This window comes from Acipenser ruthenus, chromosome 48 (assembly GCF_902713425.1).
Source record: "Acipenser ruthenus chromosome 48, fAciRut3.2 maternal haplotype, whole genome shotgun sequence".
Classification (NCBI taxonomy): domain Eukaryota; kingdom Metazoa; phylum Chordata; class Actinopteri; order Acipenseriformes; family Acipenseridae; genus Acipenser; species Acipenser ruthenus.
In genome coordinates this window covers 2,788,262-2,810,213 of record NC_081236.1, presented here as the reverse complement: position 1 = coordinate 2,810,213, position 21,952 = coordinate 2,788,262, and the positions used below count along the sequence as shown (strand labels likewise).

General features: G+C 40.2%; 1 protein-coding gene across 1 annotated transcript; it reads right to left on the bottom strand.

The window, feature by feature from the left end:
* Window positions 1–14,149: 14,149 nt before the first annotated feature.
* Window positions 14,150–21,744, bottom strand: LOC117404704 (UDP-glucuronosyltransferase 2B31-like). Its single transcript, XM_034007616.3, has 2 exons — window positions 21,318–21,744; window positions 14,150–16,059 (listed from the first exon to the last, which is right to left on the bottom strand). Exon 2 carries the CDS (start codon window positions 16,052–16,054, stop codon window positions 14,450–14,452), a length of 1,605 nt encoding a protein of 534 aa, XP_033863507.1. The 5' UTR covers window positions 16,055–16,059; window positions 21,318–21,744; the 3' UTR covers window positions 14,150–14,449.
* Between the last annotated feature and the right edge of the window lie 208 nt (window positions 21,745–21,952).

Here is a 21,952-nt window from a genome sequence, read left to right as displayed (position 1 = left end):
GAACATCAGAACATAAGAAAGTTTACAAACGAGAGGAGGCAATTCAACCCATCTTGCTTGTTTGGTTGTTAGTAGCTTATTGATCCCGGAATCTCATAAAGCAGCTTCTTGAAGGATCCCAGGGTGTCAGCTTCAACAACATTACTGGGGAGTTGGTTCCAGACCCTCACAATTCTCTGTGTAAAAAAAAAGTGCTTCCTATTTTCTGTTCTGTTACAGCAAACACACTTACCATTGCTCTCCTGCACTGTACCTGTAGACAGCAACGCTTAATGATGACTCCTCTCATTCACTACACCTGTACTGTACCTGTAGAAGACAAGGCTTAATGAAGACTCCTGTCTCATTCACTACACCTGTACTGTACCTGTAGAAGACAAGGCTTAATGAAGAGTACTCTCTCATTCACTAAACCTGCACTGTACCTGTAGACAGAAAGGCGAAGACTCCTCTCTCATTCACTACACCTGCACTGTACTGTAGAAGACAAGGCTCAATGAAGACTCCTCTCTCATTCACTACACCTGTACTGTACCTGTAGAAGACAAGGCTTGTGGAGCATTAAAAGGTTCAAAATGAGTTCATTCATAAATCAATTTGTAAATGAATTTGTCAATTCATAAAGTTAAAAAAAACAACTTTATCATCATTCTTTCAAAATGAAGCTGATTGACTATTCAAATGATGTTGCTTTGCATGTGAAATTCAATGTGGTGCCAGTGGCATTTAAAACAAATTGCTACAGTTGCACATAATTTGAAATGTATTAAATTGTAATAACTCAGCTGTAACTTATCAACATCCCCAGCTGGAAGTATTTTAGTCAAAACACACAAAATGGCTGCTGTATACCGTTAGCCGAGGTATACGAAATAGTTGTGCAATATCCCACACAGATCCCAAAAAATCAACTGAAAGACCAGCACAGAAACACATTCTGAAAGTATGCTGAGATTAAATAACTGTTAATTACTGCGTGTAAACAGTGTCGGTTTGTGTTTTTTTAAAGAATACCCCTCACCTGTCATATAGAAACCTACAGGAGGAGGCAGTGTGGTCCAGTGGTTAAAGTCCAGGGCTTGGAACCAGAAGGTCACCAGTTCAAATATCACCTTTACTACTGACTGACTGACTCACTGTGTGACCCTGGGCAAGTCACTGAACCTCCTTCTGCTCTGTCCTGCGGATGAGATGTTAAATCAATGTCCTATTGTAAGTGACTCTGCATATAATGCACAGTTCACAGCCTACGTCTGTAAAACACTGTGTGATGGTGGGCCACTATGAAAGGCACTATATAAAGATATTATAGCATGTCGAACAGAGAGAAGGAATGCTGATTTTGACGGGTTTGGTTTGTAGAGTTTTGTTTAACTGTTTGTTTTGTTCCTGTGTTTTGTTTTGTAAAGAATAATAAAAGTCCAAAGAAGCATTTGAACTGTTCTGAGTCTGGATACTATTGCAAGGGCGCAGACCAGCCTTGACTGGGGGGCAATGCCACACTGCAGCTTTGATATTACAAAGCAGTGCTATTGATTCACACACATCAAACTGTATAATATTCACACAGATATGGACAATGCTGGGGTTCTTTATTTATTAAAAAAATAATTAAAAAAGATATCCTCAAAACCTCAATCAGATTACTGAGAATGCAAACTATTGGAATGCTATTACTGACATTTGAACAGTCAACAGGAAACTCTAGTGAAACTGTAAATCTAGCATGTCACTCACTCCTTCTCATGTTTGTAGATGCCCAGCTTAACTTCAAACTGGAGAAACAAAACATGAAGGGGAGCAATTCCTGTCACTGACAGACATTCACAGACAGTGTGTACATATAATATATATATATATATATATAAAATATATCATGTCAACAAAACGTTCAAATGTTGGTGTCTGGAGACTCCTCTCTCATTCACTACACCTGCACTGTACCTGTAGACAGCAAGGCGAAGACTCCTCTCTCATTCACTACACCTGTACTGTACCTGTAGAAGACAAGGCTTAATGAAGACTCCTCTCTCATTCACTACACCTGTACTGTACCTGTAGATGCAAGGCTTAATGAAGACTCCTCTCTCATTCACTACACCTGTACTGTACCTGTAGACGCAAGGCTTAATGAAGACTCCTCTCTCATTCACTACGCCTGTACTGTACCTGTAGAAGACAAGTCTTCATGAAGACTCCTCTCTCATTCACTACACCTGTACTGTACCTGTAGAAGACAAGGCTTAATGAAGACTCCTCTCTCATTCACTACACCTGCACTGTACCTGTAGACAGCAAGGCGAAGACTCCTCTGTCATTCACTACACCTGTACTGTACCTGTAGACAGCAACGCTTAATGAAGACTCCTCTCTCATTCACTACACCTGTACTGTACCTGTAGAAGACAAGGCTTAATGAAGACTCCTCTCATTCACTACACCTGTACTGTACCTGTAGAAGACAAGGCTTAATGAAGACTCCTCTCTCATTCACTACACCTGTACTGTACCTATAGATGCAAGGCTTAATGAAGACTCCTCTCTCATTCACTACACCTGTACTGTACCTGTAGAAACAAGGCTTAATGAAGATTCCTCTCTCATTCACTACGCCTGTACTGTACCTGTAGAAGACAAGTCTTAATGAAGACTCCTCTCTCATTCACTACACCTGTACTGTACCTGTAGAAGACAAGGCTTAATGAAGACTCCTCTCTCATTCACTACACCTGTACTGTACCTGCAGAAGACAAGTCTTAATGAAGACTCCTCTCTCATTCACTGCACCTGTACTGTACCTGTAGAAGACAGGGCTTAATGAAGAATCCTCTCTCATTCACTACACCTGTACTGTACCTGTAGAAGACAAGGCTTAATGAAGACTACTCTCTCTTTCACTACACCTGTACTGTACCTGTAGAAGACAGGGCTTAATGAAGACTCCTCTCTCATTCACCACACCTGTACTGTACCTGTAGAAGACAAGGCTTAATGAAGACTCCTCTCTCATTCACTACACCTGTACTGTACCTGTAGAAGACAAGGCTTAATGAAGACTCCTCTCTCTTTCACTACACCTGTACTGTACCTGTAGAAGACAAGGCTTAATGAAGACTCCTCTCTCATTCACTACACCTGTACTGTACATGTAGAAGACAAGGCTTGTGGAGCATTACAAGGTTCAAAATGAGTTTATTCATAAATCAATTTGTACATGAATTTGTCAATTCATAAAGTTAAAAAAAACAACTTTATCATCATTCTTTCAAAATGAAGCTGATTGACTATTCAAATGATGTTGCTTTGCATGTGAAATTCAATGTGGTGCCAGTGGCATTTAAAACAAATTGCTACAGTTGCACATAATTTGAAATGTATTAAATTGTAATAACTCAGCTGAAACTTATCAACATCCCCAGCTGGAAGTATTTTAGTCAAAACACACAAAATGGCTGCTGTATACCGTTAGCCGAGGTATACGAAATAGTTGTGCAATATCCCACACAGATCCCCAAAAAACAACTGAAATACCAACACAGAAACACCTTCTGAAAGTATGCTGAGATTAAATAACTGTTAATTACTGCGTGTAAACAGTGTCGGTTTGTGTTTTTTTAAAGAATACCGCTCACCTGTCATATAGAAACCTACAGGAGGAGGCAGTGTGGTCCAGTGGTTAAAGTCCAGGGCTTGGAACCAGAAGGTCACCAGTTCAAATATCACCTTTACTACTGACTGACTGACTCACTGTGTGACCCTGGGCAAGTCACTGAACCTCCTTCTGCTCTGTCCTGCGGATGAGATGTTAAATCAATGTCCTATTGTAAGTGACTCTGCATATAATGCACAGTTCACAGCCTACGTCTGTAAAACACTGTGTGATGGTGGGCCACTATGAAAGGCACTATATAAAGATATTATAGCATGTCGAACAGAGAGAAGGAATGCTGATTTTGACGGGTTTGGTTTGTAGAGTTTTGTTTAACTGTTTGTTTTGTTCCTGTGTTTTGTTTTGTAAAGAATAATAAAAGTCCAAAGAAGCATTTGAACTGTTCTGAGTCTGGATACTATTGCAAGGGCGCAGACCAGCCTTGACTGGGGGGCAATGCCACACTGCAGCTTTGATATTACAAAGCAGTGCTATTGATTCACACACATCAAACTGTATAATATTCACACAGATCTGGACAATGCTGGGGTTCTTTATTTATTAAAAAAATAATTAAAAAAGATATCCCCAAAACCTCAATCAGATTACTGAGAATGCAAACTATTGGAATGCTATTACTGACATTTGAACAGTCAACAGGAAACTCTAGTGAAACTGTAAATCCAGCATGTCACTCACTCCTTCTCATGTTTGTAGATGCCCAGCTTAACTTCAAACTGGAGAAACAAAACATGAAGGGAAGCAATTCCTGTCACTCACAAACATTCACAGACAGTGTGTACATATAATATATATATATATATATATATATATATATATATATATATAAAATATATCATGTCAACAAAACGTTCAAATGTTGGTGTCTGGAGACTCCTCTCTCATTCACAACACCTGCACTGTACCTGTAGACAGCAAGGCGAAGACTCCTCTCTCATTCACTAGACCTGTACTGTACCTGTAGAAGACAAGGCTAAAGAAGACTCCTCTCTCATTCAGTACACCAGTACTGTACCTGTAGACGCAAGGCTTAATGAAGACTCCTCTCTCATTCACTACACCTGTACTGTAGCTGTAGAAGACAAGGCTTAATGAAGACTCCTCTCTCATTCACTATACCTGTACTGTACCTGTAGAAGTCAAGGCTTAAAGAAGACTCCTCTCTCATTCACTACACCTGCACTGTACCTGTAGACGCAAGGCTTAATGAAGACTCCTCTCTCATTCACTACACCTGTACTGTACCTGTAGACGCAAGGCTTAATGATGACTCCTCTCTCATTCACTACACCTGTACTGTACCTGTAGAAGACAAGGCTTAATGAAGACTCCTCTCTCATTCACTACACCTGTACTGTACCTGTAGAAGACAAGGCTTAATGAAGACTCCTCTCTCATTCACTACACCTGCACTGTACCTGTAGACAGCAAGACGAAGACTCCTCTCTCATTCACTACACCTGTACTGTACCTGTAGACAGCAACGCTTAATGATGACTCCTCTCATTCACTACACCTGTACTGTACCTGTAGAAGACAAGGCTTAATGAAGACTCCTCTCTCATTCACTACGCCTGTACTGTACCTGTAGAAGACAAGGCTTAATGTAGACTCCTCTCTCATTCACTACATCTGTACTGTACCTGTAGACAGCAAGGCTAAATGAAGACTCCTCTCTCATTCACTACACCAGTACTGTACCTGTAGACGCAAGGCTTAATGAAGACTCCTCTCTCATTCACTACACCTGTACTGTACCTGTAGACGCAAGGCTTAATGAAGACTCCTCTCTCATTCACTACACCTGTACTGTACCTGTAGACGCAAGGCTTAATGAAGACTCCTCTCTCATTCACTACACCTGTACTGTACCTGTAGACGCAAGGCTTAATGAAGACTCCTCTCTCATTCACTACACCTGTACTGTACCTGTAGAAGACAAGGCTTAATGAAGACTCCTCTTTCATAACCTACACCAGTACTGTACCTGTAGAAGACAAGGCTTAATGAAGACTCCTCTCTCATTCACTACACCTGTACTGTACCTGTAGAAGACAAGGCTTAATGAAGACTCCTCTTTCATAACCTACACCAGTACTGTACCTGTAGAAGACAAGGCTTAATGAAGACTCCTCTCTCATTCACTACACCTGTACTGTACATGTAGAAGACAAGGCTTGTGGAGCATTACAAGGTTCAAAATGAGTTTATTCATAAATCAATTTGTACATGAATTTGTCAATTCATAAAGTTAAAAAAAACAACTTTATCATCATTCTTTCAAAATGAAGCTGATTGACTATTCAAATGATGTTGCTTTGCATGTGAAATTCAATGTGGTGCCAGTGGCATTTAAAACAAATTGCTACAGTTGCACATAATTTGAAATGTATTAAATTGTAATAACTCAGCTGAAACTTATCAACATCCCCAGCTGGAAGTATTTTAGTCAAAACACACAAAATGGCTGCTGTATACCGTTAGCCGAGGTATACGAAATAGTTGTGCAATATCCCACACAGATCCCCAAAAAACAACTGAAATACCAACACAGAAACACCTTCTGAAAGTATGCTGAGATTAAATAACTGTTAATTACTGCGTGTAAACAGTGTCGGTTTGTGTTTTTTTAAAGAATACCGCTCACCTGTCATATAGAAACCTACAGGAGGAGGCAGTGTGGTCCAGTGGTTAAAGTCCAGGGCTTGGAACCAGAAGGTCACCAGTTCAAATATCACCTTTACTACTGACTGACTGACTCACTGTGTGACCCTGGGCAAGTCACTGAACCTCCTTCTGCTCTGTCCTGCGGATGAGATGTTAAATCAATGTCCTATTGTAAGTGACTCTGCATATAATGCACAGTTCACAGCCTACGTCTGTAAAACACTGTGTGATGGTGGGCCACTATGAAAGGCACTATATAAAGATATTATAGCATGTCGAACAGAGAGAAGGAATGCTGATTTTGACGGGTTTGGTTTGTAGAGTTTTGTTTAACTGTTTGTTTTGTTCCTGTGTTTTGTTTTGTAAAGAATAATAAAAGTCCAAAGAAGCATTTGAACTGTTCTGAGTCTGGATACTATTGCAAGGGCGCAGACCAGCCTTGACTGGGGGGCAATGCCACACTGCAGCTTTGATATTACAAAGCAGTGCTATTGATTCACACACATCAAACTGTATAATATTCACACAGATCTGGACAATGCTGGGGTTCTTTATTTATTAAAAAAATAATTAAAAAAGATATCCCCAAAACCTCAATCAGATTACTGAGAATGCAAACTATTGGAATGCTATTACTGACATTTGAACAGTCAACAGGAAACTCTAGTGAAACTGTAAATCCAGCATGTCACTCACTCCTTCTCATGTTTGTAGATGCCCAGCTTAACTTCAAACTGGAGAAACAAAACATGAAGGGAAGCAATTCCTGTCACTCACAAACATTCACAGACAGTGTGTACATATAATATATATATATATATATATATATATATATATATATATATATATATATATATATATATATATATAAAATATATCATGTCAACAAAACGTTCAAATGTTGGTGTCTGGAGACTCCTCTCTCATTCACAACACCTGCACTGTACCTGTAGACAGCAAGGCGAAGACTCCTCTCTCATTCACTAGACCTGTACTGTAGCTGTAGACAGCAACGCTTAATGAAGACTCCTCTCTCATTCACTACACCTGTACTGTACCTGTAGAAGACAAGGCTTAATGAAGACTCCTCTCTCATTCACTACACCTGTACTGTACCTGTAGAAGACAAGGCTTAATGAAGACTCCTCTCTCATTCACTACACCTGTACTGTACCTATAGATGCAAGGCTTAATGAAGACTCCTCTCTCATTCACTACACCTGTACTGTACCTGTAGACGCAAGGCTTAATGAAGATTCCTCTCTCATTCACTACGCCTGTACTGTACCTGTAGAAGACAAGTCTTAATGAAGACTCCTCTCTCATTCACTACACCTGTACTGTACCTGTAGAAGACAAGGCTTAATGAAGACTCCTCTCTCATTCACTACACCTGTACTGTACCTGCAGAAGACAAGTCTTAATGAAGACTCCTCTCTCATTCACTGCACCTGTACTGTACCTGTAGAAGACAGGGCTTAATGAAGAATCCTCTCTCATTCACTACACCTGTACTGTACCTGTAGAAGACAAGGCTTAATGAAGACTACTCTCTCTTTCACTACACCTGTACTGTACCTGTAGAAGACAGGGCTTAATGAAGACTCCTCTCTCATTCACCACACCTGTACTGTACCTGTAGAAGACAAGGCTTAATGAAGACTCCTCTCTCATTCACTACACCTGTACTGTACCTGTAGAAGACAAGGCTTAATGAAGACTACTCTCTCTTTCACTACACCTGTACTGTACCTGTAGAAGACAGGGCTTAATGAAGACTCCTCTCTCATTCACCACACCTGTACTGTACCTGTAGAAGACAAGGCTTAATGAAGACTCCTCTCTCATTCACTACACCTGTACTGTACCTGTAGAAGACAAGGCTTAATGAAGACTCCTCTCTCTTTCACTACACCTGTACTGTACCTGTAGAAGACAAGGCTTAATGAAGACTCCTCTCTCATTCACTACACCTGTACTGTACATGTAGAAGACAAGGCTTGTGGAGCATTACAAGGTTCAAAATGAGTTTATTCATAAATCAATTTGTACATGAATTTGTCAATTCATAAAGTTAAAAAAAACAACTTTATCATCATTCTTTCAAAATGAAGCTGATTGACTATTCAAATGATGTTGCTTTGCATGTGAAATTCAATGTGGTGCCAGTGGCATTTAAAACAAATTGCTACAGTTGCACATAATTTGAAATGTATTAAATTGTAATAACTCAGCTGAAACTTATCAACATCCCCAGCTGGAAGTATTTTAGTCAAAACACACAAAATGGCTGCTGTATACCGTTAGCCGAGGTATACGAAATAGTTGTGCAATATCCCACACAGATCCCCAAAAAACAACTGAAATACCAACACAGAAACACCTTCTGAAAGTATGCTGAGATTAAATAACTGTTAATTACTGCGTGTAAACAGTGTCGGTTTGTGTTTTTTTAAAGAATACCGCTCACCTGTCATATAGAAACCTACAGGAGGAGGCAGTGTGGTCCAGTGGTTAAAGTCCAGGGCTTGGAACCAGAAGGTCACCAGTTCAAATATCACCTTTACTACTGACTGACTGACTCACTGTGTGACCCTGGGCAAGTCACTGAACCTCCTTCTGCTCTGTCCTGCGGATGAGATGTTAAATCAATGTCCTATTGTAAGTGACTCTGCATATAATGCACAGTTCACAGCCTACGTCTGTAAAACACTGTGTGATGGTGGGCCACTATGAAAGGCACTATATAAAGATATTATAGCATGTCGAACAGAGAGAAGGAATGCTGATTTTGACGGGTTTGGTTTGTAGAGTTTTGTTTAACTGTTTGTTTTGTTCCTGTGTTTTGTTTTGTAAAGAATAATAAAAGTCCAAAGAAGCATTTGAACTGTTCTGAGTCTGGATACTATTGCAAGGGCGCAGACCAGCCTTGACTGGGGGGCAATGCCACACTGCAGCTTTGATATTACAAAGCAGTGCTATTGATTCACACACATCAAACTGTATAATATTCACACAGATCTGGACAATGCTGGGGTTCTTTATTTATTAAAAAAATAATTAAAAAAGATATCCCCAAAACCTCAATCAGATTACTGAGAATGCAAACTATTGGAATGCTATTACTGACATTTGAACAGTCAACAGGAAACTCTAGTGAAACTGTAAATCCAGCATGTCACTCACTCCTTCTCATGTTTGTAGATGCCCAGCTTAACTTCAAACTGGAGAAACAAAACATGAAGGGAAGCAATTCCTGTCACTCACAAACATTCACAGACAGTGTGTACATATAATATATATATATATATATATATATATATATATATATATATATATATATATATATATATATATATATATATATATATATATATATATATAAAATATATCATGTCAACAAAACGTTCAAATGTTGGTGTCTGGAGACTCCTCTCTCATTCACAACACCTGCACTGTACCTGTAGACAGCAAGGCGAAGACTCCTCTCTCATTCACTAGACCTGTACTGTACCTGTAGAAGACAAGGCTAAAGAAGACTCCTCTCTCATTCAGTACACCAGTACTGTACCTGTAGACGCAAGGCTTAATGAAGACTCCTCTCTCATTCACTACACCTGTACTGTAGCTGTAGAAGACAAGGCTTAATGAAGACTCCTCTCTCATTCACTATACCTGTACTGTACCTGTAGAAGTCAAGGCTTAAAGAAGACTCCTCTCTCATTCACTACACCTGCACTGTACCTGTAGACGCAAGGCTTAATGAAGACTCCTCTCTCATTCACTACACCTGTACTGTACCTGTAGACGCAAGGCTTAATGATGACTCCTCTCTCATTCACTACACCTGTACTGTACCTGTAGAAGACAAGGCTTAATGAAGACTCCTCTCTCATTCACTACACCTGTACTGTACCTGTAGAAGACAAGGCTTAATGAAGACTCCTCTCTCATTCACTACACCTGCACTGTACCTGTAGACAGCAAGACGAAGACTCCTCTCTCATTCACTACACCTGTACTGTACCTGTAGACAGCAACGCTTAATGATGACTCCTCTCATTCACTACACCTGTACTGTACCTGTAGAAGACAAGGCTTAATGAAGACTCCTCTCTCATTCACTACGCCTGTACTGTACCTGTAGAAGACAAGGCTTAATGTAGACTCCTCTCTCATTCACTACATCTGTACTGTACCTGTAGACAGCAAGGCTAAATGAAGACTCCTCTCTCATTCACTACACCAGTACTGTACCTGTAGACGCAAGGCTTAATGAAGACTCCTCTCTCATTCACTACACCTGTACTGTACCTGTAGACGCAAGGCTTAATGAAGACTCCTCTCTCATTCACTACACCTGTACTGTACCTGTAGACGCAAGGCTTAATGAAGACTCCTCTCTCATTCACTACACCTGTACTGTACCTGTAGACGCAAGGCTTAATGAAGACTCCTCTCTCATTCACTACACCTGTACTGTACCTGTAGAAGACAAGGCTTAATGAAGACTCCTCTTTCATAACCTACACCAGTACTGTACCTGTAGAAGACAAGGCTTAATGAAGACTCCTCTCTCATTCACTACACCTGTACTGTACCTGTAGAAGACAAGGCTTAATGAAGACTCCTCTCTCATTCACTACACCTGCACTGTACCTGTAGACAGCAAGACGAAGACTCCTCTCTCATTCACTACACCTGTACTGTACCTGTAGACAGCAACGCTTAATGATGACTCCTCTCATTCACTACACCTGTACTGTACCTGTAGAAGACAAGGCTTAATGAAGACTCCTCTCTCATTCACTACGCCTGTACTGTACCTGTAGAAGACAAGGCTTAATGTAGACTCCTCTCTCATTCACTACATCTGTACTGTACCTGTAGACAGCAAGGCTAAATGAAGACTCCTCTCTCATTCACTACACCAGTACTGTACCTGTAGACGCAAGGCTTAATGAAGACTCCTCTCTCATTCACTACACCTGTACTGTACCTGTAGACGCAAGGCTTAATGAAGACTCCTCTCTCATTCACTACACCTGTACTGTACCTGTAGACGCAAGGCTTAATGAAGACTCCTCTCTCATTCACTACACCTGTACTGTACCTGTAGACGCAAGGCTTAATGAAGACTCCTCTCTCATTCACTACACCTGTACTGTACCTGTAGAAGACAAGGCTTAATGAAGACTCCTCTTTCATAACCTACACCAGTACTGTACCTGTAGAAGACAAGGCTTAATGAAGACTCCTCTCTCATTCACTACACCTGTACTGTACCTGTAGAAGACAAGGCTTAATGAAGACTCCTCTCTCATTCACTACACCTGTACTGTTCCTGTAGAAGACAAGGCTTAATGAAGACTCCTCTCTCATTCACTACACCTGTACTGTACCTGTAGAAGACAAGGCTTAAAGATGACTCCTCTCTCATTCACTACACCTGTACTGTACCTGTAGAAGACCAGGCTTAATGAAGACTCCTCTCTCATTCACTACACCTGTACTGTACCTGTAGAAGACAAGGCTTAATGAAGACTCCTCTCTCATTCACTACACCTGCACTGTACCTGTAGACAGCAAGACGAAGACTCCTCTCTCATTCACTACACCTATACTGTACCTGTAGACAGCAACGCTTAATGATGACTCCTCTCATTCACTACACCTGTACTGTACCTGTAGAAGACAAGGCTTAATGAAGACTCCTCTCTCATTCACTACGCCTGTACTGTACCTGTAGAAGACAAGGCTTAATGTAGACTCCTCTCTCATTCACTACATCTGTACTGTACCTGTAGACAGCAAGGCTAAATGAAGACTCCTCTCTCATTCACTACACCAGTACTGTACCTGTAGACGCAAGGCTTAATGAAGACTCCTCTCTCATTCACTACACCTGTACTGTACCTGTAGACGCAAGGCTTAATGAAGACTCCTCTCTCATTCACTACACCTGTACTGTACCTGTAGACGCAAGGCTTAATGAAGACTCCTCTCTCATTCACTACACCTGTACTGTACCTGTAGAAGACAAGGCTTAATGAAGACTCCTCTCTCATTCACTACACCTGTACTGTACCTGTAGAAGTCAAGGCTTAAAGAAGACTCCTCTCTCATTCACTACACCAGTACTGTACCTGTAGACGCAAGGCTTAATGAAGACTCCTCTCTCATTCACTACACCTGTACTGTACCTGTAGAAGACAAGGCTTAATGAAGACTCCTCTCCCATTCACTACACCTGTACTGTACCTGTAGAAGACAAGTCTTAAAGAAGACTCCTCTCTCATTCACTACACCTGTACTGTACCTGTAGAAGACAAGGCTTAATGAAGACTCCTCTCTCATTCACTACACCTGTACTGTACCTGTAGAAGACAAGGCTTAATGAAGACTCCTCTCTCATTCACTACACCAGTACTGTACCTGTAGAAGACAAGGCTTAATGAAGACTCCTCTCTCATTCACTACACCTGCACTGTACCTGTAGACAGCAAGACGAAGACTCCTCTCTCATTCACTACACCTATACTGTACCTGTAGACAGCAACGCTTAATGATGACTCCTCTCATTCACTACACCTGTACTGTACCTGTAGAAGACAAGGCTTAATGAAGACTCCTCTCTCATTCACTACGCCTGTACTGTACCTGTAGAAGACAAGGCTTAATGTAGACTCCTCTCTCATTCACTACATCTGTACTGTACCTGTAGACAGCAAGGCTAAATGAAGACTCCTCTCTCATTCACTACACCAGTACTGTACCTGTAGACGCAAGGCTTAATGAAGACTCCTCTCTCATTCACTACACCTGTACTGTACCTGTAGACGCAAGGCTTAATGAAGACTCCTCTCTCATTCACTACACCTGTACTGTACCTGTAGACGCAAGGCTTAATGAAGACTCCTCTCTCATTCACTACACCTGTACTGTACCTGTAGAAGACAAGGCTTAATGAAGACTCCTCTCTCATTCACTACACCTGTACTGTACCTGTAGAAGTCAAGGCTTAAAGAAGACTCCTCTCTCATTCACTACACCAGTACTGTACCTGTAGACGCAAGGCTTAATGAAGACTCCTCTCTCATTCACTACACCTGTACTGTACCTGTAGAAGACAAGGCTTAATGAAGACTCCTCTCCCATTCACTACACCTGTACTGTACCTGTAGAAGACAAGGCTTAATGAAGACTCCTCTCTCATTCACTACACCTGTACTGTACCTGTAGAAGACAAGTCTTAAAGAAGACTCCTCTCTCATTCACTACACCTGTACTGTACCTGTAGAAGACAAGGCTTAATGAAGACTCCTCTCTCATTCACTACACCTGTACTGTACCTGTAGAAGACAAGGCTTAATGAAGACTCCTCTCTCATTCACTACACCAGTACTGTACCTATAGACAGCAAATTTTAATGAACGAGATGTTGTGTTGATGAAGCCAGCAAATTCAAATTAACCCCATCTATGTAGTGTTTGCCATATACTTACTGACATTTAAGGTGGCCAAATACAAATCCAACTCCAGTTTAAATAATTCTAAGCCTATTGGCTAAATGAACCATCACATTTTTGTGCAGCTGGTGCAATGATAAATCCTGAATTGAATGTGCCTTTTTACATTGCTTTGGAACACAGCTCACACAAACTATAAATGATAGAGATATTGGTATGCTTATGAATTCTCATAAATCATTCAATTATACATCGTGCTGTGTATACTATTAATAATAATGATATTTGTATTAATAGTGGAAATGTAGAAAGAAAAACATTAATGCTAAAACATGTTTCTGTTTCCCATTGAACAGTTTCAAAAGTGTTTATTTGCAAACTGAATAAAAGAAATTATGCAATCAACACAAACAAATTATATATTTTTTTGTATTTCTTGATCTGATTTATAAAAGATATATTAGCAGAAAATATTTGGATATTTCCACCAATTTTTCTTTTTTTTAAGTTTTAAATTGAATCGTAGTTGTAAAATGTTTTTTAACAGCTGTTCGAATTGTAGAATCAGCATGAAAAAAATGTAAATGTAAAATAAGAACCAAAGGTAATAAAGCTGTGCTGTAAAGCTATATTTAATCCCCCCTTACTCGTGCTTTATTTTTCTTTTCTTACAAACCCTGCAGCACAATCTGATAATGCCTATGATAGCTGCCATGAAGACTAACACAGCAGCCAGCAAGACCACTATAACATCCACACAGTAGTAGGCGTACCAGGGCATTCTGTAGGACTCTGTGCGCAGGTGAGCGGCGCCTTTGTTCCTCATGACATACTCGATCCAGAAGAGGGCGCTGTCCATTGGTTTGACAGGCTGGTCTCGCTGGAGGCTGGAGAGCCTATTCATATTCATCTGATAGGAAGGCTCCTCAAGCACCTCCTTCAGGGCCTGGAGGAAGTCCTTGCTGCCCAGGGTGGTGACTTCCAGTACCTTGGCTGCCCCTCGCACCTGCATCCTGAGGAGGTTGTCAAACTGGTCAAAGAGCAGTGGTAGGCCTACTATTGGCACGCCATGGTAAATGGCCTCATACACCCCGTTGGTGCCCCCATGCGCCACAAAAGCTCTTGTCTTGGGGTGTCCCAGGAGATCATTCTGGGGCAGCCATTTGACCAGGAGGGTGTTGTTGCCCAAGCTAGAAGGCCTTTCTCCCAAATGCCTCCAGATGACTTTCTGAGGGAGCTGTGAGAAAGCGTAGGCTATCTTATCTGTTAGCTCACTTGGAAGACCGTTTACCAGAGTTCCCAAGGACATGACAACCACACCGTTCTCTCCAGAGCTTTCCATAAACTCCTCTAGGTCTTGTGGTAGGGGCTTGGCAGGTTTGCATTGGAAGCCGCCTATGTAGACAATGTTGGGCATAGTGGGGCGTGGGAATTCAAAGACAAAGTTGGCCCGCATAAGCCAGAGGTCTGCAGACATGAGGAGACTGAAGAGGTCTACACCTGGGCCAAAGTACCGAGCACACAGGGCATCGTAATGGGGGCTAACCACATATTTGTCTACATAGAGGTTGATGCTGTATTGGAGCATGTTCCGGGCTCTTTGAATGAGGTCCATTTGGTCAGATAGCTCTGTTCCTGGAGTCGGGACATAGGAGATAGGAGAGGGAGCAATAGAAAAATGAGCCTCCCCGCTTGTAAGCCAGCGGACATTGAAGACCATAGGCAGTTTAAGGTAGTGGGCCAGCAAAACTCCTCCTGGCAACCCTGGATCTGTGAGTACCAAATCAAAGTGGGCATCCTGGAGCTTCTTCATGAACTGCTGATCTTCAAACATGGTGACTACCATCTGGCACATCCCTCTGTGAAGATTAGAAAGCATTTCAAAGTTCTCCATTTGCATGGAAATTAAAGAAAGCAGGGAACCCTCTCCTCTTCGGAACTCCAGCATTTTCTTCAAAAGGGAGGCCATGTAGTCTTCACTTTCGATGCTCAAGCCTGCAGGTGGAGTGACAGTGATGGAAGTGTAATGGGGTGATTTCTCTTTGATGTACCTGCTGGTCTTGGAGTGCACCACTGTGATGTCATGACCCCGCCCATGCAGTGCCTCAATGAGGATGTTCATGTTCAACCAATGGCTGCCGTCCACCGGGAACACCAGGATCTTGCCGCCATGGCAACAGGGCACAGCAAGAAGAGATAGGATGAATGTGAGGGCCGGGTACCTCTTCCAAAGGGAATATCCCATCATACAGTCTGAAACACACAAAGAGAGGTAATTGGTTAGCATTATTATTTATAAGACAGTCAGAATGGCAGATTGGTTGCTGTCTATCTGGGGGTGAGAGGGGCAGAGACATCACCAAATGCAGAGCATATTCTGAGCATCTCTGCACTGATCTGGTATCTGAGTTTCAGACAGACCACTTGCCATGCATTTTTTCACAGCATTTTGAAACTAATTTGTATGTGCATATGTATAAGTACATGTAGAAAGTAAAGTATTTATATAACGTACCTAACTTAATGAGATTCCTGGGCTTTAGTCTTCGCTACCAGTTCATTAAGGAATGTTGTCATTTTATGCATTGAAAGTTGCTGATGGCAAAGTTCATGTTCCTTTTGTTGAAAAAAGTAATTTGTTTCGCATTCTGAATGTTTTGTAGATAAACTCAATTTTGTAGGATTAAGAGTTTTGTTTGACAAAAGCACCTGACAAATAATGCACTGGGGCTTGGGTTGTCCTCGCATCCAGTAAATGTAAATGCCAGTGCTGGTCCTCACAACCATTATCTCGTGCAGCAAATTAATCTATCCATTTCTAACACAATTTATTGCATTCACTGAGTCTCCAACTTCGCTTGATGTACTTATAAAAAACACTGGAATACGTGGGAAGCAATTAGAAAAATTATATGAAAAAGAAAACAGATAAAAGGGGGAAAATACATAATTGTAATTATATACATAATGTGGTTAACCCTTTAAGGACCAAGCATTTTTCAGTGGAATGCTCCCCAAGGATCAGTTTTGTTTTTGGCTGTAGTTGAATCTCTTTCTATAAAAAATTCACTAAAAATCTATTTTTTACAGTAGCATCTTGGAATTGGTGTCCTTTTCGGAACACTCTGGGGAACATTATAAAGTACTTCAGAAACCATATAAACTTTCTCTTTTTTCAACATGATATTTCATTTTTTATATAATTCTTTTTAACAGTGAAGTATTTGTTATTATTATGTACTCTGCTTAGAGATACATGTATAAAAACCTGATTACAATTACATAATACATAATACATGTGATTACAATTACATAATACATGTTTATTCTCAGGAAGCAGTGTGGAGTAGTGGTTAGGGGCTCTGGACTCTTGACCAGAGGGTCGTGGGTTCAATCTCTGGTAGGGGACACTGCTGCTGTATCCTTGAGTAAAGTATTTTATAGATTGCTCCAATAAAAACCCGACTGTATAAATGGGTATACAATGTGATATCTTGTAACAATTGTAAGTCGCCCTGGATAAGGGCGTCTGCTAAGAAAATAATAATGGACACTACTCTTGGTTATTTTCACAAAATAAATATTTATAAATAAAATAATAGTTCATTCATTCCATTATTATCAGTAATAAGTAAAACAAACAATGTAAAACACATACAACAGAATAAATGTTCTAATATAACTATAAATCAAATGCATGATATTTACAGCGTTGTCCCATTTTATATTAGCTGTAAACAAGTTCTCGTGTCATGTTTTGTTTCTCTGTGCTTCTGAAAATGTCTCCGTCCTTTAAAAATGAAATGCCCGTCTCAGTGACGTCACACGAAAAAACTAACTGAACTGGCAGTGAAACCCCTATCCAATGATATGTGTTAACAAGCTGTACTGCACATTATGATGTCCCATAATGAAGTGGTTTTTTTTTATCGTGTTTTCCTGATCTCTGGCCCAGAATGACACTTCAGTATGATCGTGTTTACGTGACCACGAGCTGCTTGTTGTGTTGCTTAGAACTGCGTAACTGAATTTTGTTTGCGGACCCCCTGGAGTTTACTCACAGACCACAAGTGCTCCACGGACGACAGGTTGGGAACCACTGGTCTAGACCAAACTTCTGTAATCAGAGGCACCAGAAATATTGTTACAGCGAGGCAAGCTTAGTTTAAATGAAGTATAGAGAGGATGAAGATAGATTGTGTTCCTCACATAGAGGGCCCTGCCTCTGTATTGTAAACCAGATTAGATACCTGCAGAGCTGCCCTTTAGATTTAATAAGAAATCCCACATATTCAAGCTCGGACGCTTCGGACATTCACATTTTTTGGTACTGGTACTATTTTATTTAAGGATTTTTTAATAATACATTTTGTGCAATGCAAAGGGTGTACTGAATTTTATTTGAATTCCTTAAATGTTTTTTAATCGTTTACTTCAGTTGCTCTGGCTATTCTTATAATGGTAGGCGTACACTTTTCTATGCTTTCTGCTTTCTCAATGCTTTTATTCTTAAAACAGTCTGTTCCAGAAATAAACTGTGTTCCCTGCTACACCTGGCCCTGCTTTAGTAAACCCACATTTCTTTTTTTTACTTATTGTAAAATAGCATGGACAATTATTGAAGCTATGCTGTTGCATTGTCTGCAGAAGTATCAGTTCATCATATAACTAAGGATGATGCTCACCAATGAAATAATCTTCAAACCCCTGACTGATGAAGTACGTTAGATGGAGCAGATGAACTTGAGAAAAATAACTTAAACAAATGACTGAAATCCTGGTCTCTAGCTCAGCCTTTATGAGTCTGTTTGCAGCGATTAGAATATAAGAAACACAAAGCAGGGAAGCTAGAATTGTTATTAAAGGGTACAGAGGCTATTTGAAAGTCAACCGTTGCTGTAAAGCTGACAAGAACCTGATCATTCCCTTCTGGACAATATAGCACTCTGCCTTTTACACACTTTAACTTGCACTTATCTGCTCCCTGTTTTACTGTATTTAATCCTGCACTGAACCCAATCTGTAGTATTTCACTTGCACTCGTATCTAACCCTGATGTAACTATCCGCTCTTGAACTGCCCCGATATCAAATCATAATATGTTTTGTATTTGCTCTTATTAGGACTGAAGTCATTGTATTTTGTAGCTTTGCTCTTAATTGTACTGTAATTCTTGATATGTTTTTTTGTATACAACTGTAAGTCGCCCTGGGTAAGGGCGTCTGCTAAGAAATAAATAATAATAGTCTTGAACAAAGAAGACTACGCGGCGATCTGATTCAAACATTCAAAATCCTAAAAGGTATAGACAATGTCAACCCGGGGGACTTCTTTGACTTGAAAAAAGAAAAAAGGACCAGGGGTCATAAATGGAGATTAGATAAAGGGGCATTCAGAACAGAAAATAGGAGGCACTTTTTTACACAGAGAATTGTGAGGGTCTGGAACCAACTCCCCAGTAATGATGTTGAAGCTGACACCCTGGGATCCTTCAAGAAGCTGCTTGATGAGATTCTGGGATCAATAAGCTACTAACAACCAAACGAGCAAGATGGGCTGAATGGCCTCCTCTCGTTTGTAAACTTTCTTATGTTCTTATGTTCTTCTAATAATAATAATAATAATAATAATAATAATAACAACAAAAATAATAATAATAATAATAATAATAATAATAATAATAATAATAATAATAATAATAATTATTCTACTGTTAATGGTAATAATAATAATAATAATAATATTAATAATAATAATAATAATAATAATAATTATTATTATTATTCTACTGTTAATGGTAATAGAGTGACTTAGTAAAATGTGACTTAGTAAATGCTTGACTTTCTAACTTGTGTCTGTATAGCAACACTGACTGAACTGCCCCTATCTGTACATTGTTTCCTACTAATCTGATAAACTAAATGGTTGTTTTGGGGTCAAAATTAATTCACTATGATAAGCTACCACAACTCATAGTGGTGTCTATTTAATATGATGTACAGCTAATTTCTCTAACCGGGGCGGTGAAAATACCTGTTGAATAATGAATTGGTTTTGGTTTTGAATAATGAATTGTTTTTGGTGTTTTCTGACTCATGCAGAGTGTAACCTTTCCTACTATATGCAATCGTTTCACATGTGTGCTCTTAGTAAATTGTTGACAGAGTTTTACAACCCTCTTTCACTGATCCTTGGAACTGAGCCACATTCATGAGGCCCTGGTTCAAAAACATGTTTGATGTTGTCTTAACCTGTCCTCAATCAGTGTGACTGCAAACACACACGCACGTGGGAGGTTGTGTATATAAAAATGATAATGTGCTTAGTGCTCAATTCTTAGCGACCCTTTTTAGAAACTGTACATGACTTTATTATTTTTTTTATATGCCCAATTATTTTACCACCGATTTTCTCCCCAATTTGGAATGTCCAATTATTTTTTCCCTCTCCCCACAGCTGCTCAGGAAAATTGAAAGTTCAGTGGGCATCCTCCAATCCCACGACCAAACCAGTTTACACCCAGGAACTTAAGAGTGGCTGTCAGAGAGCTACCGGCCTCTGGAGGACATAAGCCATCCCTGCAGGTGTCCGCCTGTGTTCACTAGGCATCTAGCAAGCTGTTGAGCGATGAGGATAAACAGTCCCTGTCGGTTTTGCCTCCCTAACCCATGGGAGCACCAGAGCCAATGCGACGCTCCCTTCAGATTCCCCAGCAAAGACCGATGACTTTGCACAGCCAGGACGCGAACCTGCGATGCATGACACCCTGCACACCTCGCTGCTGCACTTTTACCAGGGGAGCACCCAGGGAACCTAAAACTTTATGTTAGCAACCAGTTATTTTGGTAAATGTCTTAGTTACATTTTAGAAATTTGTTGCATTGTAATTTTATCTTTTCATTGTTAACATCCTGACAACTGTTTACACTTATAACTTTAAAGTCTGTCTCAAAGCTCTTTTCAAAATGGCCCCTCTAGAGCACTGGAGTTTGAGATCTGTCATCTAAATCACTGCAGGAAGAGCGATTTAAAAAAACAAACAAAAAAAAAACATAACAACAAGTGCTCTGGCTTTTCTGTTCCGTTCCACATCATGGATCGTTATTTCTGTGTTACCTGTTTGACAATGTGGGCAATAATCCTTACACTGTCAGTGCACTAGAGCTTTGAAACATATTTTAAAGTTATAAGTGTAAAAAGTTGTCAGGGTGTTAACAATGAAAAGAAAAATTACAAGTAAATTATTTAAACAGTTGAAGCAACACCTGGGGTAATGCTAGATTTTTCCAGAACCCCGCTACTTACTCTAAGCTCCATATCATGTAACAGCTGACTCCTACAGTGCCTCGGCCTTGTCTTTTGCCTGCAATATTCTGAATGCTAAGGTTTTTGAATAAAATAAACAATCAAATAACTGCATTGGCTTAGTTCCTGTACTAGATTGAAAAATACCGATACAGCTCTATGTAATGCATTTCAAACTTTTACATCAAATGAAAAGCATACAGTACCTTAACTTTGCAGTTGCACAGTTTCTGGTCCCTTGATACATATAGATAGTTCCTTTGGATTAGATTCAAAGTCCAAAGTATCTGCACATTGTTGGGTTGTAGATTAAAAGCTAAATAGATTAGCAATAGCACTCTCAGACTTTTGTAGCGTGAGCCGTCCTTCCAAAAACTGTGCAGGGGGAATCGTCTAGGGGTGTACGTTCGGGGGCGAGTAGCTGTGTAAAGCATGCCAAATATTTCAGTGCTGGAGAACTCTGTATGCATGCCAAGTTGCTTCAAGGCAGATTTGGTTGCATATAATTTAACTATCCAGGGCCCAGGAGATTTAGGGGTCAGTGTATTCCAGTTTTTGCGAGAACACTTCACTTTCCAAAGCTCATGAAGAAGAAAATAATCCCTAGGATTGTACGGTTCTGCCACAGAACCGCCCCTTTTGAGAAGCAGCTGCACTCAGACTTGGACGTGACGTACAGCACAAGCAATGCTTTATTGTCATGACACCCGAGCTTTAAAGTACCTTGTGTTGTAAACTGGTTCTGTGAATAATTGAGAATTACTTTAGTAGTGTAAATATAAGTGTGGTTTGAAAATGTTGCAGCTCCAACAAGTAGACATGATTACCCTGAAACTGTGTC